Here is a 26,669-nt window from a genome sequence, read left to right as displayed (position 1 = left end):
TTGGTCTCACACCAGCCAGCAGGTGTCGCTGCAGCCCCAGCGTTTCTGCCGGTTCCACACTGGGGAGCTGCAACCCCGGGCCGGGCTGGGGCAGGGCCGGATTAACCTTGTGTGACCACATGGGGGCAATGGGGCGTGGCGGGGGAGGTCGATCCCAGGAGCGAGGGGCCGGCCGGGGGCAATGGGGCGTGCCGTGGGGAGGGCCAGTCCCTGGAGCGAGGGGCCGGCCGGGGGCAATGGGGCGTGGCCGGGGTGGCCCCGCTCCTCCTAGCCCAGTGCGGGGCACTATTTACAAACCAGCGATTGGCAGATGCACAGTGGCCCGCCTGGCCCTGTGCTGCCAGTGTGCCCCTTCCCCCCTGGGGCGGGCCCAGGCCATGCCACACACACATCCCCCCCCCCAATTCCAGAGCCCCCCTAGCCCCACTATGCCCAGCACCTCCTTCCCCGGGCCCTCCCACAACAGCCCAGCACCCCCCACCGAACCCCACTCCCTAGTGCCCCCACACACACATCTTCCCCACCCCCTCACCGCCCAGCACCACCCCACATTTCCCACAGACCCACTCCCCCGTGCCCTGCCTCCAGGCCGCACGCACCGGCCGTGCTGGAGGGGTGGGGTGGATGGAGGAGTGGGTAAAGGGAGGGATGGAGGGGTGTGGGGCAGGAATGGAGGAAGGGCTGGGTAAAGGGACAGGTGGGGAGTGGATGGGGTCGTGGGTAAAGGGAGGGATGGAGGGGTGTGGGGCAGGAATGGAGGAAGGGCTGGGTAAAGGGACAGGTGGGGGGTGGATGGGGTCGTGGGTAAAGAGAGGGATGGAGGGGTGTGGGGCAGGAATGGAGGAAGGCCTGGGTAAAGGGACAGGTGGGGGGTGGATGGGGTCGTGGGTAAAGGGAGGGATGGAGGGGTGTGGGGGAGGAATGGAGGAAGGGCTGGGTAAAGGGACAGGTGGGGGGTGGATGGGGTCGTGGGTAAAGGGAGGAATGGAGGGGTGTGGGGCAGGAATGGAGGAAGGGCTGGGTAAAGGGACAGGTGGGGGGTGGATGGGGTCGTGGGTAAAGGGAGGGATGGAGGGGTGTGGGGAGGAAGGGCTGGGTAAAGGGACAGGTGGGGGATGGATGGGGTCATGGGTAAAGGGAGGAATAGAGGGGTGTGGGGGAGGAATGGAGGAAGGGCTGGGTAAAGGGACAGGTGGGGGGTGGATGGGGTCGTGGGTAAAGGGAGGAATGGAGGGGTGTGGGGAGGAATGGAGGAAAGGCTGGGTAAAGGGACAGGTGGGGGATGGATGGGGTCGTGGGTAAAGGGAGGAATGGAGGGGTGTGGGGGAGGAATGGAGGAAGGCCTGGGTAAAGGGACAGGTGGGGGGTGGATGGGGTCGTGGGTAAAGGGAGGAATGGAGGGGTGGGGGGGAGGAATGGAGGAAGGGCTGGGTAAAGGGACAGGTGGGGGGTGGATGGGGTCGTGGGTAAAGGGAGGGATGGAGGGGTGTGGGGGAGGAATGGAGGAAGGGCTGGGTAAAGGGACAGGTGGGGGGTGGATGGGGTCGTGGGTAAAGGGAGGGATGGAGGGGTTGGGGGGAGGGAGGGCGTGCTGGGGGCGATGGCTAGACAATGCCCCAGTGCATGCTGGGCTGGGGCAGTGTGGGGTGCTCTGCTCGCTGTGGGGCACCCCACGTGGGTCCTGTTCAGCCCCTGAACCCAGCAGCCCTTGGGCAGGTGAAGGTGCTTGCAGAGAATAGCTGGTCCCTGACTCACACTGTGGACACACCCCCCCCCCCAATAAATCTCCCTTTCCTGAGAACAGATTGACTCATCGAGGCTAAAAATAGTGTGTGTGTGCGGGGGGGGGGAGCGGGACTGGGACTGGGAGCCAGGACTCCTGGGTTCTCGCCTCGGCTCTGAGAGGCTTCTTGGTCCAGAATCAAGTTTCCCACATCCTGCGTCCGGTCGGGAACCCCGCTGCACCCCACCCCACCCCGTGCTGCTCCCACCCCAAGGCCGAGCAGGGCTCCAGCCACGTTTCTCAGTGCAACAAGTAAAGACAGAACTGCTCCGGCCCACACAAAGGCCAGCAGAAATCCCGGCCCTTGCCCCTCTGCACATCCCCGTCCTCGGGGAGAGGCTGGCCCGGATCAAAGGTACTGCCCTGGCCCAGCAAACGGGCCTGCTGGCCCTCGCGCCCCGGAGGCTGGCCGGTGTATTCAGAGCCATGCCCGGCCTCCTGGCTGGGGTCTGTATCGAATCTCCGTGCCCCGGCAATGTCCTAGACTTGAGGGTCTTAACGAGCGTCGCTTGTTTCCACGCACGCCCCTCAGTTGCCAAGGCAGCTTCGGGGTTAAGCGACCCCAGAACCTGGTATCGCGCCTCCCCCACCCCACCCCGAGCCCACTGGGCCCAGCGCCCCAAAACTCAGGGTGGCTGACAGGCCATTCGGCCTCAAAGCTTTACATGAACCATTTACGCCCGTGCCTAGATACGGGCCCGGAGCCTACAATGCCACTGCTATGGGCAAGAGGTCTAGTGGCTAGAGCGGTGGGGGGGCTGGGAGCCAGGACTCCTGGGTTCTCTCCTTGATGCTTTCCCCTCACCGTGGAGGACACAGCTGCCAGGGGAGGAGAGGGCAGGAAGGGGTTAACACTAGCCAGACAGGGCTGTTTGTAGGAATTGCCTAATTCCAGGCCCTGCCTTGCCCGGCCCCTTCTGGCACCAGCCCCTGGCCAGCTCCTCCCAGCGCTGGAAAACAGAGCCCCCCAGCTATACATAGCAATGACCTCACCCGGCGCTGGGACCGGCCAGCTCTGGGGTGGGGCGCAGGGGTTGGGTATACAGGGACCCCTCGCTCGGTGCTGGGACGCGACCACCTCTGGGGTGCGGTGGGGGCTGGGTATATGCGGACCCCTTGTCCAGGGCTGAGAAGCGGCCGCCTCTGGGGCGGGGCGTGGGCCTCTGCCCGTCCCAGTGTGGTGACTGGAGTTGCCAGCACGGGAGATGGTGACATATCCTTTCTCTGGGTCTTCCCCCGGCCCATCCCTACACAACAACAGCTGCGTTCAGAGACCTCCCCACAGAGGAAACGGAGCTCTGAGCTGGAATTTCCACTGGGCCGGATGCCCGTCCCGTCCCCACGCCCAGCCTCAGCCTCAGCAGAGAAACAAGCCTTTCACTGACGGGGGGCTGCCCCACATGCCCCCTCTTCTGTGTTCACCCCACCAGCCAGCCTGCCCCCCAATTCTTGGGCAGGATCAAAGCCAGCGCTCCCTAGAGGGAAAAGGCCCCATTGCCCACCCCCTCAGCCAGCAAGTCCCTGCCATGGGGCCGGATGGGAGCTGGCGCCCCCTAGAGGGGAAAGGCCCTGGGCCCCATTCCCCGCCCCCCTGAGCCAGCCAGTCCCTGCCCTGGGGCTGGATGGGATCCAGCGCCCCCTTGAGGGGAAAGGCCCCATGCCCCATTCCCCGCCCCCCGAGCCATTTTGTCAGGATAACCCCAGCTTATCCTTATCAGCAAAGCTCTAAACAGGAGAGACGACAGACAAACACAAAGTACCTTTCAGTCATTTATTGTTACTTCCCGTTTTCTCTATATATATTTATACGTATATAAACTCCCCCCCCGCCCCATAATTTGCTAGGTCAATTGTGACACAAACACTTGCAACAAAGACCATAATACTTTTTGTCTGCTTTTATACCAGTGTAAAAAATAGATGTATAAAAAAACCCAGATGAATGATACAAAGAGAGAGACTGAACCGATGTAAGCAGCTAGCTACATTCTAGCACTGTGAGGCACAGATCCGGCAACATCACCTTTCAGATAATGGCCGGCAGGACTATTTAAAACCCCTGGATAAATATTCAAGAACCAAGCAAATGGGGTTTTTTTTTGTTTTTGTTTTTTTTTTAATTTCCAGCTAGAGGGCTGATTCGGTGATTTACCTTTAAGACTCCAGCAGGCAAGAATTTCTGACCTCCAGACAAATATTTTCATTAAAGGCTGCGTGCTGTTTAACCACTGGTGGCTTTTTCTTAGGAAGGTGCCAGAGTGCACCCATTACCTTTAAGACTCTGGCAGGCAAGCATTTTTAACCTCCAGACAAATATTTCCATTAAAGGGGAGTTGTCACCTCTTTCCCGCCCTCCCCACTGTTTCTCCCCCTACTTCTGCTGGGATTGGAGGTGCTGGGTTTAAAGGCTCCGGTGCCCACTGGGCCCTGCTGGTCAGGACACCGATCTTTCATCTGCTGCAGCTCCCGCTGGATAAAAGGCATAGAATGGCCGGTGATTACCCATGATTCCTCCCCCACTCCCACCCCCCAGCCACTGTGGAGGGGAGCCAACGGGCTTCTTAGAGGGCCAGGCTAAGGCAAAAAGGATAACACTTATTACAAGGGAGTGGGTATGCCAGGACGGGGAATGCTGGAGAGGAGGAGAGGGGGGAGAAAAGAAGAAGGAAAAAGAATGAAAGTGAGAAAATAAATGAGAGAAAAAGAACAAAAGACCAAGAGAAAGAAAAGAAAGTGAGAGAGAGAGCTCCAAGAAAAGAAGGAATAAATGAGAACGATCGAAAGAGAGAGAAAGAAAATAAACAAATAAATACATGACAGGAAAGAATAAATGAATTAATGAGAGGAAATGAAAGAAAGAGAGCAAAGAAATAAGAAAGAATAAGAGGGATAAAGGAAAAGAATCAAGGAAAGATAAAGACAGTAAATGAAATAGAAAAAGAAAAAATGAATAATTATGAGAAAGGAAAAGCACAAAAGAAAGAAAAAGAAAGAAAGAATCAAAGAGAGAAGGATAAAGAAAAAAGAAAGAAAGATAAAGACAAATGAAAGAGAAAAAGGATAAAGAAAAAGGAAAGAAAAGAAAAGAATAAATAAATGAATGAGGGGGCAAAACAGACGGATGAAATCCAGAGAACCCGGTGGGAGACCAGCCCTTGTCCCCAGCACTCAGCCGGTCCAGCAGCCCCCGGCGACTAGGCCTGGATGAAGATGAGCCGGGCGGAGTACACCAGGTCGGCCAGGTAGACCAGCAGGTTGATGGCCGTCAGCACAGCAATGGCCACCCACTTATCCCAGTAGCAGAAGCCGCGGTTCTGGCAGAAGGAGGGCCGGCGCGGCTCACCGCCCTGCTTGCGGTCGAAGCTGTAGATGGGCCAGATGACGGTGGCCGTGGCGTACATGAGCACGGCCAGCAGCGTGTACCCACTTAGGAACTTGTTGAAGGCACAGGGCAGCCAGCCGGTGCACTCCCCAATGCACAGCACAATGACCACCAGCGAGAGGATGAAGCAGATGCAGTAGACGGCCAGGCACCACTTCAGCGCCTCATGGCGGTCGTAGGAGACCGGCTCGCTGATGAAGACAAAGATGATGCAGGCCACGAAGGTCTCCACCACCTTCAGCAGCCCGGGCACGGTGGCCATGTAGCCCGTCACCTCACCCGGCTTGGCCCGGGTCATGGTCACCTCCACCGAGTAGGCCAGGCAGGTGAGGCAGGAGAAGACGGTGGCAGCGATGCGGTAGTCCTTGGTTTTGCCAGTGGCGCGGCTGTTCTGGATGTGGGTGACCGGGTAGATGACGGAGGCCGAGAGGCACATGAGGGTGGCGTACATGGCGAAGGTGATGGGGAAGTTCTTCCAGGAGACGGGCATGCGGTGCTGGAGCCCCACGAACTCCACCACCAGCACCAGCAGCGTCACGGCGAAGCAGAAGCACCAGCAGAACATGCACCAGTCTCCGTTACGGTCGTGCCAGCCCCCCTCGTGCACCACCAGGCTGAAGGTGACGCAGGCGAAGAGCGCCTCCAGCAGGCGGACAATGCCCACCTGGGAGGTCAGGGCCTGCGTGTTGCCCACGGACTTGGTGCGCTGGATCGGCATGGCGGGGTCACCTGGGGAGGAGGAGATGGGGGGAGAGAGTCAGGGCGTGTTACGGGAATCCGGCATATGCACAGAGCTGGGCAATCTCCATCCACTCCAGCAGGGGGCAGCAGGGACACACCCACCCCCACCCCCCAGGGCCTGTCTCCGCAGCCGGGGGCATCAGACACACGCAGAGCCCAGCCGCTCCAGCAGGGGGCAGCAGGGACACACCCACCCCCACCCCCCAGGGCCTGTCTCCGCAGCAGGGGGCGTCAGACACACGCAGAGCCCAGCCGCTCCAGCAGGGGGCAGCAGGAACAGACACACACACACGAAATAGGGGGGCCGTTTCTGTGCCTCTGGTCCGAGGCGGACGCCCCATCCCCAGTCGCCGGCAGGGCCCGGCTGAGCTGACCCTGGGGTTCGTGACCCAAGTGCCCTGTGGGGAGTGCCAGGCTGAAAAACTTGAGGAGAGGGGGCTGGGGGCCAGAACTCCTGGGCTCCCTCCCTGGCTCTGAGCGGGGAGTGGGTCTAGTGGTGAGAGCACGGGGAGGTGGGAGTGTGCATCTCTGTACCATGAATCGGGTGGGGAGGAGAAAGGGAGATGGAGGAAGAGAGCGGCCGAACGAAGGAGTGACGGAGGGCTCTGGGCTGGGACAGGAAGATGGGTGCGTGATGGGGGCCCCCTGAGGCTGCGTGGCAGAGAGGGGGATGGGTCCAAGCCACCCCAGGGGCACTGCCAGGCATAGGGCAAATTCACAGAAGGAAAGATCCCCCGCCACCAGTCCTGGGAGCCGACGCCGCCCCCCGCTCCGGCCCCGCCCGGGTCCTGGGAGCCGACGCCCCCAGCCCCCAACTCCAACAGCTGGAACGGCTCAGCCAGGCCTAGAAATATCCTGTCAGGGAGCAGGGAAGCGGGGGGGGGGGGCGGGGGGGATACACTTAGGTCCCCTCCCCCAAAACCAAGCGGTCAGACAGCTGCTCCCCAATATGCCCCGCTGCCACCCAGTGCTGCCCGCACTTCCTCCCCCCCAGCTTCCACCCACTGCCCCCCCACGCTTGCTTGGATGCGGGGGTGAAAGGGTTACAGCCCCTCCCACCTCTCAGTCCCTGGAGCAGGCCAGGAACCTTCAGATTGAACTGGGGGGGGGGTTAATGGGCCCCACATGGTTTATGACGGGGGAGCAGGGAGGAACTGAGAGCCGGACGCTGGGAGGGAGACCTGTTCCCATACCCCAGTCCTGGGGTCCCCCCACAGTGGAGCAGTGGGCCCAGCCGATGGTAGGGGGGGAGGGTCTAGTGGTTAGAGTGGGGTAGGGGGGAGCGCTGGGAGCCAGGACTCCCGGGTTCTACCCCTGACACACTGTGCACCCTCTGCACCACTCCGTCCCCTCTGCCTGCCTCAGTTTCCCCACCTCCGAGGAGAGGAGGGGCTGGGAGAACGAATCAGTCAGTCAAGTTCATTAGACACTGACAGCTGGAGTGATGGTGAAGGCAGTTAACGGTGCCCTGTCATTTCCTCTCGGTCCCTCCCTAGCATAGATCCGCTGTGCGGGTGCCTGGCAGGCGGGAGACTCACCCCGCCCCGGCCCTGCCCACAATGCTGGGGGCCAGACACTAGATCCTGCTCTGCCTGGGAAGAAACTAGGCAACTGGGCTGGGAGTCCTGCTCCTCCCTGACCATGGAACCCAGGAGTCCTGGCTCCCAGCCCCGCCCCCCGCCCCCGCAACCAACCAACCAACCCACTAGACCAGTGCTTGTCTGTCTCAGAGCTGCTCCCTTGGTCTCTCGGATAGTGCTGGGCTGGGGGCCAGAGAGGAGGGACAAAGGGAGGGGGGAAGGGCAGTGAGGGGGGGTGACTGAGGGGGCGGGGGGCAGCCTGCAGCCGCTGCCCTTATAAGGCCTAGAGAAAACCCAACCCCGGCATGTTATTTTCCACCTCACGTCATTTCAGGGCCTTGGGTGCAGGCCTGGAAGGGCGAGAGCTCCAGGATGCCTGGGTTCTGTCCTGCCCCTGTGCAGGCAGTGGGGTCTAGGGGTCAGAGCAGGGGCTGGGCGCCAGGACTCCTGGATCCGTTCCCTGGCTCTGTTACTGCTTTGCTGGGCTACCTGGGGCGAGCCACTACCCCGCTCCGTGTCTCTGTTTCCCCAGCTGGGAAGCGGGGCTCACGACCCCACGCCTTCCTGCACCGAGCGCCCTACGGGCACCCGGCGCTGGCCCAGGGCAGCGGGTCCCCAGAGTGCCACCAGCCCGGACAAAAGCCACCCCCCGCCCCTTCGCCAACATTTCGATTTACGCCTCCCTGGGCACTGGCCCTGCTCAGCCGCGGGAAATCCAGGTCTCAGCTTTCTATACAACCCTGCTGGTGCCAGGGCCCCACCCACTCTAACCACTAGCCCACACTTCTCTCAGCCCCGCCTGGAGGGGCTCCTGCATTGCCATGTTGTGCAACCTCCACCCCACCTGAGCAGGGGCAGCTCTGAGCCCTCCCTGTAGGGGGCAGCGGGACAGACGGACACGCCCCACCAGCCCCTGCAGGGCCCACCTGCCAGTGCGACAGACAGACACTGCCTGGTAAACTCCTTCCCCCAGCCGTGACCCCCCCACCCCGCCCATGTCACTCAAGGGGCCGGGAGGTCAGGGGATGAAATATATGGGGTCACAGTCATTCCCCCCACAATTCCCTCTTCCGGGGGGCTGAGATTCTACAGCTCCCTCCTTTTAATGGGGTAACCCCCCCGGCAAAATATTTACCCCAGTGATGGGCCAAAATCGCTATGGGGGGGATATGTTAAGAGGCATGGGGACAGTGTTCTGTGGTGGGGTTTTTTGGAGGGGACAGAGGGGTAGCCCCACAAATCCTGCACGCCAAGTTTGACAGTCCCCGCCCCCAAATTTCAGTGCAGACAGGGTGTGGCTGGACCCTGAGCTGCCTGGAATAAACTGCCATCCACAGGGTGTGGCAACCCCCCACGGAGGGACCAAATCCCCCCACCCTCAAATCACATCCGGCCCCTTCAATCCACCAGAGAACAGGGTCATCCCACCCACTGCAGCCCCCCCCCGTACTCCACTCACCCCCCACTAAACCCCTCACTTTCTGACCCAGCCCCCAGAAATTCTCCCAAGCCACACACCCCTCATCCTCCCCACAGCCTCCCCAAAACGGTGATACTCCCAAACTCCACCTTGTGCTGGACCCCCAAAAAGTTCCGCTCACCACCACCCCCCCAAAATAACTCCTCGGTTCCGATCCAAGCCCCACACCGAGTGTGACCCCCCCACACACCCCGCTCCCAGAGCTGGGGAGTCCCCCAGACACGTTTCCATTACGCTCTAGGCGCGATGTGTAGGAAGCTGGGGGGCGGGGGGGGGGACGCATGGAGCAGGGTATTTACCTCGCTGGGGGGCCCGGAGAGGCGGCTGGGGGGCTGGAGCGGATCTGGGGCGCTGGTTCCTCCGCTGCGCGCTAGCTGCGGAAATTTTGAAGCGCTGGGCTGGGCGGGGAAAGGGGGGGACTCTCCGCTCAGGGCGGGGGCAGACACCCCGCCCAGCCCAGCCGGGACAGCGGCGGCCACGTGCCACCCCGGGGAGGGTGGGGCAGCGTGTGTGTCCCCGCCCCACCCCACAGGCAGAGACGGGACCCCCGGGCATGGACTGCCTGGACTAGGGACATAACCCCCTGCCCGTGTCCCCCCCATGTTCCCCCGTCTCCCCTCGCCCCGGCAGACACACCCCAGAGCTCCCCACCATACACACAGCCCCCGGTGCCCCAGAGCTCCCACAGCCCCCCATCACACTCCAGAGCTCCCACCCCCCCACGTACACACCCCCATACCCCAGAGATCCCACCCCCCCATGCACACAGAGCCCCATAGCCCAGAGCTCCCAACCCCCAGCGCCCCCACATGCACCCCGGTCCTCATGCACCCCAGAGCTCCCACCCCCCCATGCACACAGCCCCCCATCCCCCAGAGCTCCCCACCCCCAATGTACACAGCCCCCCATCCCCCAGAGCTCCCACAGCCCCCCATCATACTCCAGAGCTCCCAACCCCCCATGTACACCACCCCCCATGCCCCAGAGCTCCCAAGCCCCCCATGCACACAGAGCCCCATAGCCCAGAGCTCCCAACCCCCAGCGCCCCCACATGCACCCCGGTCCCCATGCACCCCAGAGCTCCCCACACCCCATACACAGAGCCCCCCATACCTGAGAGCTCCCCACCCCCAGCGCCCCCCACATGCACCCCCTCCCCATGCACCCCAGAGCTCTGCACCAACCCCTCCCCCGCACACACCCTATCCCACCCAGAAACATCAACCATTTCAGAAGGGTCTGAGAGGGATGGGGGAGATTCACCCTAACGGGATGTGTGTGGCGGGTGCTCTGGGAGGGGGCAGGATACAGGGGCGGATCCGAGGGGAAGGGCAGGATACAGGGGTGGATGGGCCCCGTTGGTGGATCCGAGGGGCAGGGCAGGACACCGGGGTGGATGGGCCCCGGCGCGAATCCGAGGGGCAGGACACTGGGGTGGATGGGCCCCAGGGGTGGATCCGAGGGGCAGGACACTGAGGTGGATGGGCCCCGGGGCAGATCCGAGGGGCAGGACAGCGGGGTGCATGGGCCCCGGGGCGGATCCGAGGGGCAGGATACCAATACCAGGGTGGATGGGCCCCGGGGCAGATCCGAGGGGCAGGACAGCGGGGTGCATGGGCCCCGGGGCGGATCCGAGGGGCAGGACACTGAGGTGGATGGGCCCCGGGGCGGATCCGAGGGGCAGGACAGCGGGGTGGATGGGCCCCAGGGGTGGATCCGAGGGGCAGGACACTGGGGTGGATGGGCCCCGGGGCAGATCCGAGGGGCAGGACAGCGGGGTGCATGGGCCCCGGGGCGGATCCGAGGGGCAGGACAGCGGGGTGCATGGGCCCCGGGGCAGATCCGAGGGGCAGGACAGCAGGGTGGATGGGCCCCAGGGCAGATCCGAGGGGCAGGATACCAATATCAGGGTGGATGGGCCCCGGGGGCAGATCTGGGGCAGAGAGGGGGAAAGGGAGCGAGCCAGGGAGGGTGCGGTGCAGGGCCGGGGCCTGCCGGAAGGTTGCTGTGGCGTTGCTCAGAGAACAAAGGTGTTTCCTGTCTTTGCGGTAAGTGTCACATCACTTCTGCATCAGTCCCCCCAGCAGTGCCCAAGCCGGGACTCCGGCGCTGCGAGCTTCCCCGCAGCAGTGCCCCACAGGCTGGAGCTGTGTTTGGGGGGACTGTTTTTTGTTCCCATGGTGACGGGAGGGGGGGGCTCCCCGCTGCGCACAGCTGCACTCCACATCTGGCTCAGCTTCTGCCACCAGCGGGCGGGGCAGGGGGGACAGCAGCGCCCCTCCCCCAATGCAGGGATGTCCCACAGGAGGCCCCGCCCCTCCCGGATCTCAATATTTGGTTGCCCAGACAACCCTAGTGCCGCCCCCAACGTCCATCACCTGACACAGGGGTTCTCACACGTCCTCGCACCCCGACCCGCTTCTGACAACCACAATTACAGCACCTAACGCCAGCCCTGGCGACCCCATGACAACGGGGTCGAGACCCACAGTTTGATAACACCCGTCCTGACCCCTAGAGGGCCCCTCCCCCTGCCAGCGCGGCAGAGGGGGCAGGGTCTAATGGTTAGAGCCGGGGGGGAGGGCCGGGAGCCAGGACTCCTGGGTTCTCTCCCGGGCTCTGGGAGGGGGGCAGGGTCTAGTGGTTAGAGCAGGGGGGGGGCTAGGAGCCAGGACTCATGGGTTCTCTCCCGGGCTCTGGGAGGGGGGCAGGGTCTAGTGGTTAGAGCAGGGGGGGCTGGGAGCCAGGACTCCTGGGTTCTCTCCCGGGCTCTGGGAGGGGGGCAGGGTCTAGTGGTTAGAGCAGGGGGGGCTGGGAGCCAGGACTCCTGGGTTCTCTCCCAGGCTCTGGGAGGGGGGCGGGGTCTAGTGGTTAGAGCAGGGGGGGGCTAGGAGCCGGGACTCCTGGGTTCTCTCCCCGGCTCTGGGAGGGGAGTGGGTTAGAGCAGGAGGAGCCTGGGAACCAACAGAGCGCTCTGAGCTGCCCTTTAGCGCTGCAAGCCAGGAGGAGCCCCCCTGAAAAGAAAATTCCCAGCCCCTCTTCCCCCCCACTCGCCAATCCGCCCCACCCCCCACGCTCCCTCCACAAGGCAGCCGCTGGTTCCACTTCCCCTTTCCTTGGTGGCAGCAGGGAACAGAAGGTTCATTCACCCCCCAGCCCGGGCCCAAAGCTCCCTGGAAGTGGCGGGGCAGGGAATGGGGTTGAGGGCCTCTCCCCTGTGGGGGCTGGCAGAAAACGAGACATGGGGCCTTTCCCCTCTTGTCAGGACCTGCCCCATTACTGGGGCAGAGCTGCCTCCTGTGGCCAGAGCCGGCATTGCAAGAAGCAGCCAACACCTTTCAGCGGCTCTCCTGGGGCCCCCTCCCCTCAGCCCCTTGGTTACAGCAGGGACAGCGAGCCAGGACTCCTGGGTTCGCTAACTGGCTCTGGGAGATTCTGGGCGGCAGGGAGCGGGGCAGGGGCTCCATAGGGGGTGCTCTGCTCTGGCCATCAGCGCTGGCCCCAGTGCAGTGCTAGGGGACATCAAGCCAGGGGTCCCCATATACCCAGCCCCCGCACCCCACCCCAGAGGGGCCGCATCCCAGCGCCGGGCGAGGGGTCCGCGGATAACCAGCCCCCGCACCCCACCCCAGAGGGGCCACATCCCAGGGCGGGGGGAGCTCACACAAACGCCCGGCAGGGGGCAGCACTGTTTCACACAATACAACCTTGTGGGGTTTATTGCTGATTCCATCCCTCCACTGATACAATCCCGCCACTGATTCCCATGCAGCATCCTCCACTTTGGGGTTGGGGGTCTGCCCTCTCCTGGTTCGGGGGAGGGGGGGGGGAGAGAAATTTCCATCTCACCGGGAGGGGGCATCCTCGCTCCACATCTGGGCATGCTCCTTGGGGACCATCTGGCTGTGGTATGTGGGGGGACATGGTGTGCAGGGGGGGGGGGGGTATCGGGCATCTGGAGCACATCAATTTCAGAGTCTGAAATTAACGAGCTTCCATCCATGATTGATTGGCGGGAGAGACCTGAAGATTAGACAAGATTCCCAGAGTGGGGGTGTGGTTTTGGGGGGACAGTGGGAGTGTCTCACTTTGCAACCCCCCCCCACACACACAAACCCACTCCCTGCTGTCAGGCCAAAGGAACCGGCCACTTCAGCAGATGGAAAGGGGGGCAGCTTGACCTGCTGTGGGCATCAGTATTGGGGGTTCCCCCCACGGCTCCCCCAGATCTAGGGGGACAGGCAGCCTGGGAAGGCAGAGGGGACGATGGTGGCGGGGTGCATTCAACTGGAAGAGGGCAGAGGTGGAATCCAGCTCCAGGACAGCGCCGAGTGGGGACAGGGATGGGGGGAAAGGCAGAGAAAGAGGGGACCATGGGGTGGGGGGAAGCAGCACACACTACAGGAGTCTGACCGGGATGCTATTTGTCACAGGAGACCCAGCTCCGACCCCAGCCCCGGCCTCAGGCCTCCATGGGGTGCCGGGCCCCCCCAGCCGCCCGCAGCCCCCCCGGCTCCGTGTACTGGGTCTACTTGTGCGACGGTGTCTCCTCCTTGCTCAGCACCTGTGGGGAGGCAAACGAGATAGCTTGTTTCAGGAAGAAACCTGGGGGGGGAACCCAGGAGTCATGGCGCCCAGCCCCCCTGCTCTAACCACTAGGCCCCACTCACCTCCCGGAGGATGCGGTCTCTCAGTTCACTGTGGGTGAGGGGTCGTTCCTCTTCCTCACTCCCAGCTTCATATTCCTCCCTGCAGGGGGAGAGAAAGAGAATGAGGGGGCTAAGTATGTGTGAACCCCACTGCCTCCTGCGGAAGATAGAACCCAGGAGTCCTGGCTCCCAGCCCCCCAGCTCTACCCCATCCCTCTCCTGGGTGAGGTCTTTCTAGACCATATGTGCTGTGGGTGGGAACCCCCACCCCCAATCCCATGGCTGTAGGGGGTTGGGGGCATGGTGCTTACCCAGCAGTGGGGGGCCGCAGGGGGTACGCTTTGGGGGCATAACCCACCATCTGCCCCAGGAGCAGTCGAGCCGTCTCTTCGGGGTGGTAGGGCAGATCGTAATTCTGGGGGGAGGGGGAAAAGGTTGGGGGATGGTCTGGGGGTGGGGGGGCTCACTTCCTGCCCCCCCACAACCCCCTCGGACCATCCCATCCCCCGATCCCTGCTCCAGCACACGTACCCCCACCCCATCCCACTCCCTGCTCCCTCCCACCTGGGACGGATCCCCCGAGCACCAACCTCCACACTTCCTCCCACCTGACACAGACCTGCCCCCTCTGTCCCATCCCACCCCCACGATCCCTCCACCAGCACAAATCCCCTGCCCCCGGTTTCCCCATCCCATTCCCCAACTCCCCCCTCCCTGCCCCCCCCATGCCACCATCCCATCCCCCACCACTGTTGCCAGTACAGATCCCACCCCAGCTTCACCCCATCCACAACGTCCTGTCCCCCAGCACACCCCTGTGCAGAACCCCGCCTCCCCCCATCCCAGCTGCCCATACCTTGGAGGCCAGGTAGGAGCGCATGGCCAACAGCTCGTGGGCCCGCTGCTCCAGGAGACCCAGGAACACGGAGATGTTCCTGTCCTGCACCACAGCCGAGCCCCCCAGCGCCAAATCCAGCTCCGAGCACTGACAGTCCAGCTTCCTGAACAGTGACCTGATCCCTGCCAGGACAGACAGACAACCGAGATGCCTGGGTTCTACCCATAGCTTAGGGAGGGGGAGCTGGTTGGTTAGAGCGGGGGTTGGGAGCCAGGACTCCTGGATTCTACCCCTGGCTCAGGGAGGGGTAGCTGGTGCGTTAGAGCAGCGGGGGCTGGGAGTCAGGGCTCCTGGGTTCTCTCCCCAGCCCTGGGAGGGGATTTGGGTCTAGTGGTTAGAGCAGGGGGCTGGGATCCAGGACTCGTGGGTTCTACCCGTGGCTTACAGAGGCGATGGGGGTCCCGGGACCCCAAACCCCACCCCCCTCCCCGGCTCCGTACCCTCTTTGAGCTGTTCCAGGGTTTTCCTGACCACCTTCTCTTTGCTCAGCAGCTCCTGGGCCTCCTGCACGACAGCCTCCTGCTGCATCTCCAGTGCCCGGGTCTGCGCCCACTGCTCCTGCTGCTCCTGCTGCTCCTGGGCCTGCGCCTCCTGGATCTCCCGGCGCACCTGGGAGGCAGCAGAAGGGTACAGGGAGGGCACGGGAGCGGGGAGGGGATGCAGTGCCAGGCATGGCCCTCCGGGGGGGGGTGCAATTTGGCACCACCATGGAAGGCAGCAGGGCTGTCTATTGGGGACAGGGCCCCAGGGGGCAGAGCCACGGGGGACAGAGTGAGCAAGGCTGTCTATGGGGGGCAGCGCCACTATGGGGGGGAGTGGTGGGCAGGACAGTCCATGGTGCAGAGGGCCCTGGGGAGGAGTTGGCAGGATGCAGGGCTTTCTGGGGGAGCAGGATGCTTGTGGGCAATGGGGGATAGTGCCTATGATGGGGGAGAGTGGGTGGCAGGGCTGTCTATAGGGGGCAGAGCCCTGGAGGGTGTTGGGGGCAGGACTGTCTGCGGGGGGCAGAGCCATCGTTGGGGGCAGGCCCCCCTCACCTGGGTGATTCGCTCCCCCAGTCGCTCCAGCTCGTTGTTCTGCTCGTTGACGTAGTTGAACTGGGCGAAATTCCGGTCCTCAACTGGGAGGGGGAAGGAGTGTCAGAGCCCCTGGCTGAAGAAACTCCATAGACCCTCCCTCCCGACCAGAAAGGCATCTCCCCCGACACACCCCTCCATTTCCACCAGAGCCAGCCTAACAGACCCCAGCCCTCGGACTGGAGAGAGAGCCCCCCGCCCTGGGGCTGGATCAGAGCCAGCGCCCCCTGCAGGGGAAAGGCCCTGTGTCCACGGAGCGTCCCCTGGTGCCCCTCACCTGCTATGAATTTCTCCACCAGCACATCCAGGTCGTCCTCCCCTGTCAGCTGTTGAATCTCCTTAAAGGCGGTTTCATAGGATTCCAGCAGCTCCTCCCTGGGGTCCCGGTGTTTCCCCTCGGCCTCCTCTTGCTCTGAACGGGGAGTAAACCGGACACGGTCAGCGCCCCTCAACCACCAAACCTAGGCGTCCTGGCTCCCAGCCCCCCTGTTCTAACCACTAGACCCCATTCCCCTCCCAGAGCCAGGAGAAAACCCAGGCGTCCTGGCTAGTACCTCTCTTGCGCTTGGCCTCCAGCGCCTCCTGGGTGAACGTCCGCTCCTGCACCTTGATGTCCAGGAAGTGACGTAAGCGCCGGTCGTGGTCCAGAACCCGCTGCAGCTCCTTCATCTCGGCCCCATACTGGGCCAGGTCCTTCTCCGCCTTCTCCCGCAGCTGCCCCAGCTTGGTCTGGGCCTCGTCCCTGCAGGAGGGGAGGGGAGCAATAGAAGTAGGTACCCTGCCCACAGACAGCCTGCAAAGCCCTGGACAGAACCCAGGCATCCTGGCTCCCAAACCCCACCCTCCCTCTAACCACTAGATCCCATTCCCCTCCCAGAGCCAGGGAGAGAACCCAGGGGTCCCGGCTCCCCCACTCTATACAGTAGGAGATACCAAGACCCCGGCCAACCCTGCCCTTTCCGGGGCCCCATGGAGGGTGCAGGGGGGCTCAGTCTCTGCAGCCCGTCTAGCCCTTGGCTGCTGCTGGAGGGGACAGTACCCTGGGGCAAGATCAGACAGGCTCATGACATGTGTGCGGATGGGATGGCCGATCCTGAGTGCACGGGGCAGCAGGTGGGGGGTGAAGTTGTGGGGCCAGCAGAGGGGCATCCTGGGGACACGAGGGATTGCTGTGGGTCTCCTTGGCACCAGGTGTCCAGCAGGAGGCGCCAGGGCCAGCAGGGGGCACCGCTGGGCCAGCAGGGGGTGCCCTGGGGCCCTACCTAGCATCAAAGGCCGAGGAGGAAGAGTCAATCACGGCTCCAATGGCTTTCCGTGTCTCCTGCAGCTCCTGGGAATCAAGGGGAGAAGGTCATGGGCTTCTGGCAGCCAATCAGTTCCCTCCGTTCTGGCCCTGTGTCACAGTGGGATCTCTGTCAGCCAATCAAATCCCTCCGTTCTGGCCCTGTGTCACAGCAGGACTTTCACTGGCCAATCAGACCTCTCCATCCCACACCAATTTCTTAACAAGACCTTTGTTGGCCAGTTAGATCCCTCCATTCCATGCCTACTTCCCACTGGGGCCAGCATCAGCCAACCACAATTCTTCATTTTATGTGCATCACCAGCCCTACTGGTGGGTGGGGCCAAACTCTGTGTGCTCCTCCCAGTGGTGCCCATTGGTGCCTCAGTTTCCCATGCTGGGCTTGATGGGGCCTGATGGATCCCTGGTCACCATGTGACAGGCCTGGTGCAGGGAGTCCGTGCAGCTCGAACCATGAAGGGAAAGACGGGGTTAACAGCCACCACCACCGGCTCTAACCATTAGACCCCACTCCCCACCCCTAAGCCGGGGAGAGAACCCAGACGTCCTGGCTCCCTGGCTGAGCTCTCACCCTCTCCAGCCTGCGGTAGAGGTGTTCGAAGCGCCCACGTTCGATACGCAGGGTCTCCAGCTCCTCGCGCAGGCCGGCGTTCAGCGCCAGCTGGGAGTTGAACCGGGCTGATGCCTGACACGCGGGGGACAAGAAGCGGGGATGCTGGCATTAGCCCCCCCTGAGGGCCCAGACACCTGGCGGAGCCGCCCAACATGGAACACAGCCTCGCTCCCTAGGGCCGGCAAAGACACCCTAGTCCCCTCCCCGAGCCAGGAGAGAACCCAGGCGTCGTGGCTCCCGTCCCCCCCTACCCTCCACTCTAACCACTAGCCCCCACTCCCCTCCCCGAGAGAGAACCCAAGCGTCCTGGCTCCCAGCCCCCTGCTCTAACCACTAGGCTCCACTCTGGCAGTGACAGCCCTACCCCCCCTCACCTTGTCCAACTGGTTCTCCAGGGTGCGCACCCTCCTCTGGCCCTGGGCCTTGTGCCGCTGGCTGACTCCTGCGCTGCCCACCTGCTTCGCCAGCCCCGCCAGCCGCTTCTCCCAGCTCCGAATCTGCCAGTGGGGACACACCGTTAGGAACCACAGCCCAAGTCCCACGGTCTCACCGCCTGGGGTGCCCCATAGCACCCCCAAGAGTTTCTGGGTGATGCCCAGCAGTGCCCTTTGGGATGGAGAGAGGAAGGGGGGCCTCTTAGCCTGATCCCCCAGGCTCTGTCCCAGAGCATGCTGGGATGCACTGTAGCATCATAAGAATGGCCATACTGGGTCAGATCAAAGGTCCATCAAGCCCAGTATCCTGTTCTCTGACAGTGGCCAGTGCCAGGTGCCCCAAAGGGAATGAAGAGACAGGTTATCATCAAGTGATCTATGCCCTGTCACCCAATCCCAGCTTCTGGCAAACAGAGGCTAGGGACACCATTCCTGTCCATCCTGGCTAATAGCCATTGATGCATCTATCCTCCATGAATCTATCTAGCTCCCTTTTGAACCCCGTTATAGTATTGGCCTTCACAACACCCTCTGGCAAGGAGTTCCAGAGGTTGACAGTGTGTTGCGTGAAAAAATACTTTCTTGTGTTTGTTTTAAACCTGCTACCTATTAATTTCATTTGGTGCCCCCTTGTTTTTGTATTATGAGAAGGAGTAAATAACACTTCCTTCTTTACTTTATACCACTCATGATTTATAGACCTCTATCATATTCCCCCTTAGTCGCCTCTTTTCCAAGCTGAAAAGTCCCCGTTTTATTAAACTCTCCTCATACGGAAGCCGTTCTATACCCCTCATCATTTTTATTGCCCTTTTCTGAACCTTTTCCAATTCCAATCTATCTTTTTTGAGATGGGGCAACCACATCTGCACGCAGTATTCAAGGTGTGGGCGTACCATGGATTTATATAGAGGCGATATGAGATTTTCTGTCTTATCATCTACCCCTTTCTCGATGATTCCCAACATTCTGTTCGCTTCTTTGACTGCCGCTGCGCACTCAGTGGATGATCTCAGAGAACTCTCCACAATGACTCCAAGATCTCTTTCTTGAGCGGTAACAGCTAATTTAGACCCCATCATTGTATATATATAATTAGGATTATGGTTTCCAAAGTGCATTACTTTGCATTGATCAACATTAAATTTCATCTGCCATTTTGTTGCCCAGTCACCCAGTTTTGTGAGATCCTTTTGTAGCTCTTCGCAGTCTGCCTGGGACTTAACTATCTTGAGTAGTTTTGTATCATCTGCAAATTTTGCCACCTCACTGTTTACCCCTTTTTCCAGATCGTTTATGAATATGTTAAATAGGACTGGGCCCAGTACAGACCCCTGGGGGACACCACTATTTACCTCTCTCCATTCTGAAAATTGACCATTTATTCCTACCCTTTGTTTCCTATCTTTTAACCAATTACCAATCCATGACAGAATCTTCCCTCTTATCCCATGACTGCTTATTTTGCTTAAGAGCCTTTGGTGAGGGAGCTTGTCGAAGGCTTTCTGAAAATCTAAGAACACTATCGCCACCGGATCCCCCTTGTCCACATGTTTGTTGACCCCCTCAAAGAATTCTAGTAGATTGGTGAGGCATGATTTCCCTTTACAAAAACCATGTTGACTATTTTCATCTATGTGTCTCACAATTTTGTTCTTTACAATAGTTTCAACCAGTTTGCCCGGTATTGAAGTCAGGCTTACTGGCCTGTAATTGCCAGGGTCACCTCGGGAGCCCTTTTTAAAAATTGGTGTCACATTAGCTGTCCTCCAGTCATTTGGTACAGAAGCTGATTTAAATGGTAGGTAACAGATGACAGTTAGTAGTCCTGCAATTTCATATCTGAGTTCCTTCAGAACTCTTGGGTGAATACCATCTGGTCCTGGTGACTCATTACTGTTTAGTTTATCAATTTGTTCCAAAACCTCCTCTAATGACACCTCAATTTGGGACAGTTACTCAGATCTGTCACCCAAAAAGAATGGCTCGGGTTTGGGAATCTCCCTCACATCCTCAAGAGTGAAGACCAATGCAAAGAATTAAGTTAGTTTCTCTGAAATGGCCTTATCGTTTTTGAGTGCTCCTTTAGCATCTCAATCGTCCAGTGGCCCCACTGGTTGTTTAGCAGGCTTTCTGCGTCTGATGTATTTTAAAAAAAATTTGCTATTACTTTTGGAGTCTTTGGCTAGCTGTTCTTCAAATTCTTTTTTGGTTTTTCTAATTATATTTTTACACTTCATTTGCCAGAGTTTATGCTCTTTTCTATTTTACTCATTAGGATTTATCTTCCACTTTTTAACGGATGCCTTTTTGCCTCTCACTGCTTCTTTTATTCTGTTGTTTAACCACGGTGGCTCTTTTTTGGATCTCTTACTATGCTTTTTAACTTGGGGTATACATTTAAGTTGAGCCTCTATTATGGTGTCTTTAAAAAGTTTCCATGCAGCTTGCAGGGATTTTATTTTTGGCACTGTACCTTTTAATTTCTGTTTCACTAACCTCCTCATTTATGTTTAGTTCCCCTTTCTGAAATCGTTCAAGGCCTTGTGGGTAATTCTCCACATAGCATTGTGGGATAGAGGAAGAGCCACACCAAGCCTCCCCTCCAACCCCACCCTATCCTGTCCACTCACCAGGGAACAGGAGAAGGGGGAGCCCTGCCAGGGACACAGTCTGATTGCCGCAGCCCCACTCCCATCCCCGAGCCAGGAGAGAACCCAGGTGTCCTGATTCCCAGCCCCCCTGCTCTAACCATTAGATCCCACTCCCCTTCCAGAGCCAGGGAGAGAACCCTGGAGTCCTGGCTCTCAGCCCCTCTGCTCTAACCACTACACCACCCTCCAGCCCAATGGTACCTCATGGTCTAGCTGGGCCACCGTCCTCCTCTCCGTGGCCGCCTGCTCCTCCACCTGGTCCTGGTGTCGCAGCAGGGCACGCAGGCTGCCAGCCTTCTCCTGCTCCCGCTGCCTGTTGGCACGGCCCTCCGCCACCCGCAGCTCCCGCAGCAGCCCCTCCCGCTCCTTCTCTAGCCGTTGCAGGTCGGCCCTGCCGGAGACACCAGGGTGTCCAGCAGAGATGGGGGGCAGGGAGAGGCGCCGGGTGGTGGGCAGCGCCGGATGGTGGCAGTGGTGGGGCCCCATGGCGCAGGGTGGAGGGTAAGCGGAGGCGGCAGGGGCTGGAGCTACTGGAGGGTGTGGAGCTAGTGTGTGTGATTGTGTGTGTGATCTGGTGGGTGTCAGTGTGCAGGATCAGGTGGGAGATGGTGTGTGCGTGATCTGGTGGGTGTCAGAGAGATCTCATGTGTGATCTATGGTGATCCGTCATGTGTTGGCGGGATCTTGTGTGATCTGGTGTCTGCACAGTGTTGTGTGCAAGTGAGATCTAACATGGGATCTTGTGGGCAGGTGAGTCTGGGTCACCTGGTTTGTGTGTAAGCTATGGTTTGATCTAATGTGAGAGTGTGGGTGTTCAAGTGTGCGAGTGTGATCTAGTGTGAGCTTGTCTGACTGTATGCATCTGTGTGATCCACTGTGTGTGATCCAGTGTGGGACTCGTGTGTTTGATCTCGTTCGAGCGAGTGTGAGCATGGAGGGAATGGGGAGGCAGAGGGCAGTGACTCAGCCTAGTGTGTGTGTGTGTGGTGGTGGGGAGTGTTGCTAGGTCCACGTGGGTTGTTAGGGGGCTGAGTGTTACATCAATAACGCATCAGTGTGCAGAGGGGAGTGTGTCAGTCTGTGTTACAGTGTGAGGGGAGTGTTCGTTGCGTTGTATAGGTTTGTGTGTTGAACCTGCCCCCCAGCCTAGTGACCCCAACCCCTGGGATCTTTCCTGGGTCCCTCCCCCTAACCTAGTGATCCCACCCCCAGGGATCATTCCCAGGCCCCTCCCCACAGCCCGGTGACCCTGCTCTCAGGGATAATTCCCAGGTTTCCTGCCCCAGCTTGGTGACCTGGGCCCCAGGGATCATTCTCGGGTCTCCTGCCCTAGCCCGGTGACCCTGGCCCCAGGGACCGCAGGGGGATACCTACAGCTGCTTGCGGATGGTCTCCTGGGACTGCAGGGTGTAGGCATGGCGGTCGCCTGCTAGCAGCCGGAACTGGCGCTGCAGCTTGGCCAGCTCACTCTCAGCTGGGGGCGTGAGATGGGGGGGTCAGAAAAGGGGGAAAGGGAATAGTTAGAGAAGGCAGCAGACGAGTCTGAGGCCTTTGTCATCTGAGGCCAAGATTCTTTGTCTTGTCACGCCAAGGCCCCGTGACATCACACCAAGGCCATGCCCCGTCACGCCAAGGCCCCATCATGTCATGCCAAGGTCTGCCATGGCCTCACCCTGTCACGTCAATACCCCATCCCATCACGCCAAGACCCCTTATCATACCAAGGTCCCACTTCCAAGGTTCCACATCTTGGAGTGAAGCGTTGGCGTCATCCCAGCCATGGGACAATGCCCCGGGCCAGGACAGAGTTGGGGGTGGGATATCTGGGGATCAGAGGGGCTAAAGGCAGAGGGCAGGGCCGGGTTCTGATCTCAGCCCCAACCCCCCTCGGGGCCAATCCAGAGTCACTCCTGACCGCAATGGGGACAGAGCCAGGTTCTGATCTCAGCCCTCTGGGGTCAATCTGGAGTCACTCCTGTTTGCAATGGGGGCAGGGCCAGGTTCTGATCTCAGCCCCCTGGGGTCAATCCAAAGTCCGTTAAGTGCAGTGATCTGGCTAAGTGAGGTGCTGCCCCCATCCCCAGAGGCAGGATTGGTCCTCTGGCCACCAGCCCTGCTGCCCCCCTCCCACATGCCTTCCCCACAGCCTCTGGCATCCTGGCAGGGAGGACACGTCCCCCAGCGTGGGGGGGAACCCCTTGCCCTGGCTGGGCTGATGGGGTAGTGCTGGGAGGCCCAGGGTATTGTTATCACCAGCTCCTGGGACCGAGGGCACGGGGCAGGGATCGGACAGAGATGTGGGGCAGGGAGAGAAAACAGGGAGGGCACCAGAGTGGTAGGGTCATGAGTAGGGAGCCCCATGTGGCACTGGAACAACAGGCTTTGGGGGGTGGGGGGGGACCATGCTGCAGGGCACTGGAGCCAGAGAACAGGGGGTGGGGCCACACAGCAGTATTGGGCATGGGGCCATGCTGGGGGTAGGGCCATGCAGAGTGCATGGGGCGGGGGTGGGGTGGGTACCAGGGGGCAGAGCACGGAGAAGGGGCCGTGCAGGAACCACTGTGGGGGCAGAGCACAGGAGGTGGGGCCACACATGGGCACTGGGCGGCAGAGTACAGGGGGCGGGGCCACGTGGGGTAGCTCCCATTCTGTCTGCTGGCAACCAGGAGATGCCAACCCGTAGACTTCCCACAAAGCTCTGGGGCAGAGCCATTACCGATGCCCTCCAGGTCCAGGTCGCTGCCCTCCGAGCGGGTACTTGAGGCGGATCGGTGCAGTGGCATCTTCTCCTCCTCCTCCTCGCCGACAGGTGGCCAAGAAAGAACAGTGAGGAGAGAGAGAGAGGGCTTTTAACTGGATCCCGGCTGCCACGGCCCAGAGAGAGACGGGGGTGCAGGGGGTGCGGCTGGACATTGGGGGCACGCCGGGGGTGCCCAGCCCAGCACTGGGGCATCAGGAGAGAGGGTAACCTCCTGAGGCTCTGGGGGCGCTGTCAGGCATGTGGCTGATTCTGGGGTGGGGCGTCGCGAGCCGAGGCTAACGCCGCCCCCATCTCCCACCTCATGCTTTGGAGGGGCTGGAGAAGGCATGGGGTTGGTGCATAGGGGCTAGGAGGGTTTAAGGAGTTGGTGGGGTGGGACTGGGGGGGGAAGGTTCAGGGGGCTGTGGAGTTTGGGAGGCGGTCATTTGGGAGCAAAGGATCAGGTGGTTTGTTCTGTGGCTGGGGGCAGGTTCAGGTGGTCAGGGCGAGTTTTGGGGGAAGGTTCGGGGGGCTCAGGGGAGAGTTTAGGGGGAAAGTTCAGGGGTCGGTGGTGAGTTGGGGAGAAGGTTTGGAGGCTCAGGGGAGAGTTTGGGGGGAAGGTTCAGGGTGGGGGGAGATCTGGGATCCAATTTCCTTCCTAGCCCCAGTACTCCCCACCCTCGGGTGCAGGGATTTACCTCACTCTCCGGCAGCCAGTCCGGGGGGGATGGTCAGTGGGCTCGGGGGGAGCGCAGCCCGTGCCAGGCACAGGGAGGTGCGGGGATCACGCCTGGCCTCTCCTCGCCTGCCAGCATCCCGATCCCCACCACCCTGCACCGCCTGAGTTGTTAGCAACCGTCTCCAGGAAGCAGAAATACCTCAGCCAATGAGGGGAGAGGACAGAGCCCTGGGGGGAGAAAAGGAGGGCGTCTCAGATTAGGGGGAACAGGAGAGCCATGCTGGAAAATCCTCTTTATTCCCCCCACCAACCCCCCACCTCCCTTTCCCCCACTCCACCCCACACCCATCCCCTCTCCCCCCTCCCCACCCCACCCCACTCCAACCACAAACACACCCCCATCCCTCCCGCCCCCAGGCATGCAGAATGTCTACACTGCAGGGGGGGACGGAGGGCTGGGAGCCAGGACTCCTGGGTTCTATCCCCGCTCTGGGAGGGGAGTGGGACCTAGTGGTTAGAGGGGTGTGATGGATGGATAAACAGGGACTCAGGAGGTATTTATTTCCAAGCCAGGGAGCGCCCAGGTGCCTGTACCAGGGATGGCAGGTTGGGGTGGGGTCCTGCTGGGGTGGGGGATGCCAGGATGTGGGGGAGGAGCCAAGGGACAGCAGAGCTGGGGCCACGGGTGAGGGAGGACACTTGACACTGCGCCCTTCCCCAGCGGTTCTGTGTCCCGATGGGATGGCTGCTCTGTCATGACCACAGGGAGCGCCATTGCTTCTCGGGGTTGTTTCATTTCACCTCGGCGCCCTCAGGCCACGCTAAGACTCTGTCCCATGTTTGCCCCCTCCTGTCATGCCAACACACTATCAGGTCACGCCAAGGCCCAATTACCCCAAAGACACATCAGGTTACACCAAGACACCGTCCCATCTGACCATGGCCCCAGAAGCTCCCACTACACCCCAGCTACAGCAGGCCATGGCAAGCCAAGGCCCCATCATGTCACGCGATGGCCCCATCAAGTCACGCCATGGCCCCACTACACCACGGTCCTGACAGATCACACCAAGGCCACATCACTCCCCAGTCCTGTCACACCAAGGACCCGGCAGGTCATGCCATCATGCCAAGGCCCCGTCCAGTCACACCAAGTCCCCAGCTGGTCACACCAAGGTTCCAGCTGGTCACACCAAAGTCCCGTCCAATCACACTAAGACCCCAGCAGGTCATGCCAAGGCCCCAGTGGCCCCATCAGGTCATGCCAAGGCCCCGTCATGCCAAGGCCCCGACAGGTCACGCCAAGGCTCCGTCATGCCAAGGCCCTGGCAGCTCACACCAAGGCCCCATCACACCAAGGCATTGTCAGGTCACGCCAAGGCCCCGTCATGCCAAGGCCCCGTCAGGTCACGCCAAGGCCCCGGCACGCCAAGGCCCCGTCAGGTCACGCCAAGGCCCCATCATGCAAAGGCCCCGGCAGCTCACACCAAGGCCCCATCACGCCAAGGCCCCGTCATGCCAAGGCACGGGCAGCTCACATGAAGGCCCCGTCACACCAAGGCCCTGGCAGCTCACACCAAGGCCCCATCACGCCAAGGCCCCGGCAGCTCACACCAGGACCCCGTCATGCCAAGGCCCAGGCAGCTCACACCAGGGCCCCATCATGCCAAGGCCCCGGCAGCTCACACCAGGGCCCCGTCACGCCAAGGCCCCGGCAGCTCACACGAAAGCCCCATCATGCCAAGGCCCCGTCAGGTCACACCAAGGCCCCATCATGCCAAGGCCCCGGCAGCTCACACCAAGGCCCCATCACGCCAAGGCCCCGGCAGCTCACATGAAAGCCCCGTCATGCCAAGGCCCCGGCAGCTCACACAAGGCCCTGGCAGCTCACACGAAAGCCCTGTCATGCCAAGGCCCCGGCAGCTCACACGAAAGCCCCATCATGCCAAGGCCCCGGCAGCTCACACCAAGGCCCCGTCACGCCAAGGCCCCAGCAGCTCACACCAAGGCCCTGGCAGCTTACATGAAAGCCCCATCATGCCAAGGCCCCGTCAGGTCACACCAAGGCCCCGTCATGCCAAGGCCCCGGCAGCTCACACCAAGGCCCTGTCACGCCAAGGCCCCGTCAGGTCACACCAAGGCCCCGTCACGCCAAGGCCCCGGCAGCTCACACCAAGGCCCTGGCAGCTTACATGAAAGCCCCATCATGCCAAGGCCCCGTCAGGTCACACCAAGGCCCCGTCATGCCAAGGCCCCGGCAGCTCACACCAAGGCCCTGTCACGCCAAGGCCCCGTCAGCTCACACCAAGGCCCCGTCACGCCAAGGCCCCGGCAGCTCACACGAAAGCCCCGTCACGCCAAGGCCCTGGCAGCTCACACCAAGGCCCCGCCAAGTCACGCCAAGGCCCCAAAGCCTGCCGTGGGGGTGATGGGGTGCCTCACCAGGAGGCCAGGCGAGGCCAGGGGCGTGGCTAGTTCAGGGGGCGGAGCCTGGCGTCACTCCCACCCCCAGACTCCTAAATCACCACCCTGAGCAAGATGGGCCGATATTGCGCATGCGCTGTCCCAACAGCTCCCTCCTTCCTCCCCCCACCCTCCACCGAGGCCTCGCCGAGCGCGCAAACCCCGCCCCTCTCGGCTGCCCCCGTCCTCCAGCT

The 26,669-nt window shown here is 61.2% G+C and overlaps 5 protein-coding genes across 11 annotated transcripts in view; 2 read left to right on the top strand and 3 right to left on the bottom strand.

Annotated features, from left to right (window-relative positions):
* LOC119564877 (immunoglobulin superfamily member 1-like) overlaps positions 1-26,669 on the bottom strand; it is a 967,916-nt gene that overhangs the window by 222,107 nt on the left and 719,140 nt on the right. The window lies entirely within an intron of this gene.
* LOC119564866 (immunoglobulin superfamily member 1) overlaps positions 1-26,669 on the top strand; it is a 999,687-nt gene that overhangs the window by 465,112 nt on the left and 507,906 nt on the right. The gene's annotated exons all lie outside the window — the stretch shown is intronic.
* Positions 1-26,669, top strand: part of LOC119564865 (immunoglobulin superfamily member 1) — a 798,058-nt gene that overhangs the window by 406,233 nt on the left and 365,156 nt on the right. The gene's annotated exons all lie outside the window — the stretch shown is intronic.
* MYADM (myeloid associated differentiation marker) lies at positions 3,541-9,510 on the bottom strand. The gene is made up of 2 exons (XM_037888303.2): positions 9,266-9,510; positions 3,541-5,894 (listed from the first exon to the last, which is right to left on the bottom strand). The coding sequence occupies exon 2, from the start codon at positions 5,881-5,883 to the stop codon at positions 4,978-4,980; it is 906 nt and encodes a 301-aa protein (XP_037744231.1). The 5' UTR covers positions 5,884-5,894; positions 9,266-9,510; the 3' UTR covers positions 3,541-4,977.
* ODAD1 (outer dynein arm docking complex subunit 1) lies at positions 12,658-26,513 on the bottom strand. Of its 2 annotated transcripts, XM_043534655.1 has the most exons (16): positions 26,455-26,513; positions 24,032-24,240; positions 23,310-23,388; positions 21,968-22,067; positions 20,795-20,984; positions 17,880-18,002; positions 17,464-17,577; positions 16,852-16,919; positions 16,144-16,331; positions 15,867-16,001; positions 15,551-15,633; positions 14,954-15,122; positions 14,472-14,635; positions 13,927-14,030; positions 13,637-13,715; positions 12,658-13,530 (listed from the first exon to the last, which is right to left on the bottom strand). In XM_043534655.1, the coding sequence occupies exons 3-16, from the start codon at positions 23,374-23,376 to the stop codon at positions 13,495-13,497; spliced, it is 1,620 nt and encodes a 539-aa protein (XP_043390590.1). In that variant the 5' UTR covers positions 23,377-23,388; positions 24,032-24,240; positions 26,455-26,513; the 3' UTR covers positions 12,658-13,494. The 2 variants fall into 2 exon arrangements, with proteins under 2 accessions (XP_043390590.1, XP_037744200.1); XM_037888272.2 differs by lacking the exon at positions 26,455-26,513 and having other exon boundaries at positions 23,310-23,391; positions 24,032-24,235.

This window comes from Chelonia mydas, chromosome 23 (assembly GCF_015237465.2).
Source record: "Chelonia mydas isolate rCheMyd1 chromosome 23, rCheMyd1.pri.v2, whole genome shotgun sequence".
NCBI classification, from domain to species: domain Eukaryota; kingdom Metazoa; phylum Chordata; order Testudines; family Cheloniidae; genus Chelonia; species Chelonia mydas.
The sequence above is the reverse complement of the archived record's forward strand: the minus strand, read 5'-3'. Positions and strand labels throughout refer to the sequence as shown.

What these genes read in the sequence shown, in the direction of transcription:
- ODAD1 (XM_043534655.1), bottom strand. Translation starts at nt 23,376, where the DNA reads ATGCCACTGCACCGATCCGCCTCAAGTACCCGCTCGGAGGGCAGCGAC. An exon ending in TGGAGAACCAGTTGGACAAG is followed by an intron (nt 17,578 to 17,879) that starts GTGAGGGGGGGT and finishes CCCGCGTGTCAG; the next exon opens with GCATCAGCCCGGTTCAACTC. An exon ending in CCTGGAACAGCTCAAAGAGG is followed by an intron (nt 14,636 to 14,953) that starts GTACGGAGCCGG and finishes CTGTCCTGGCAG; the next exon opens with GGATCAGGTCACTGTTCAGG.
- MYADM (XM_037888303.2), bottom strand. Translation starts at nt 5,883, where the DNA reads ATGCCGATCCAGCGCACCAAGTCCGTGGGCAACACGCAGGCCCTGACC.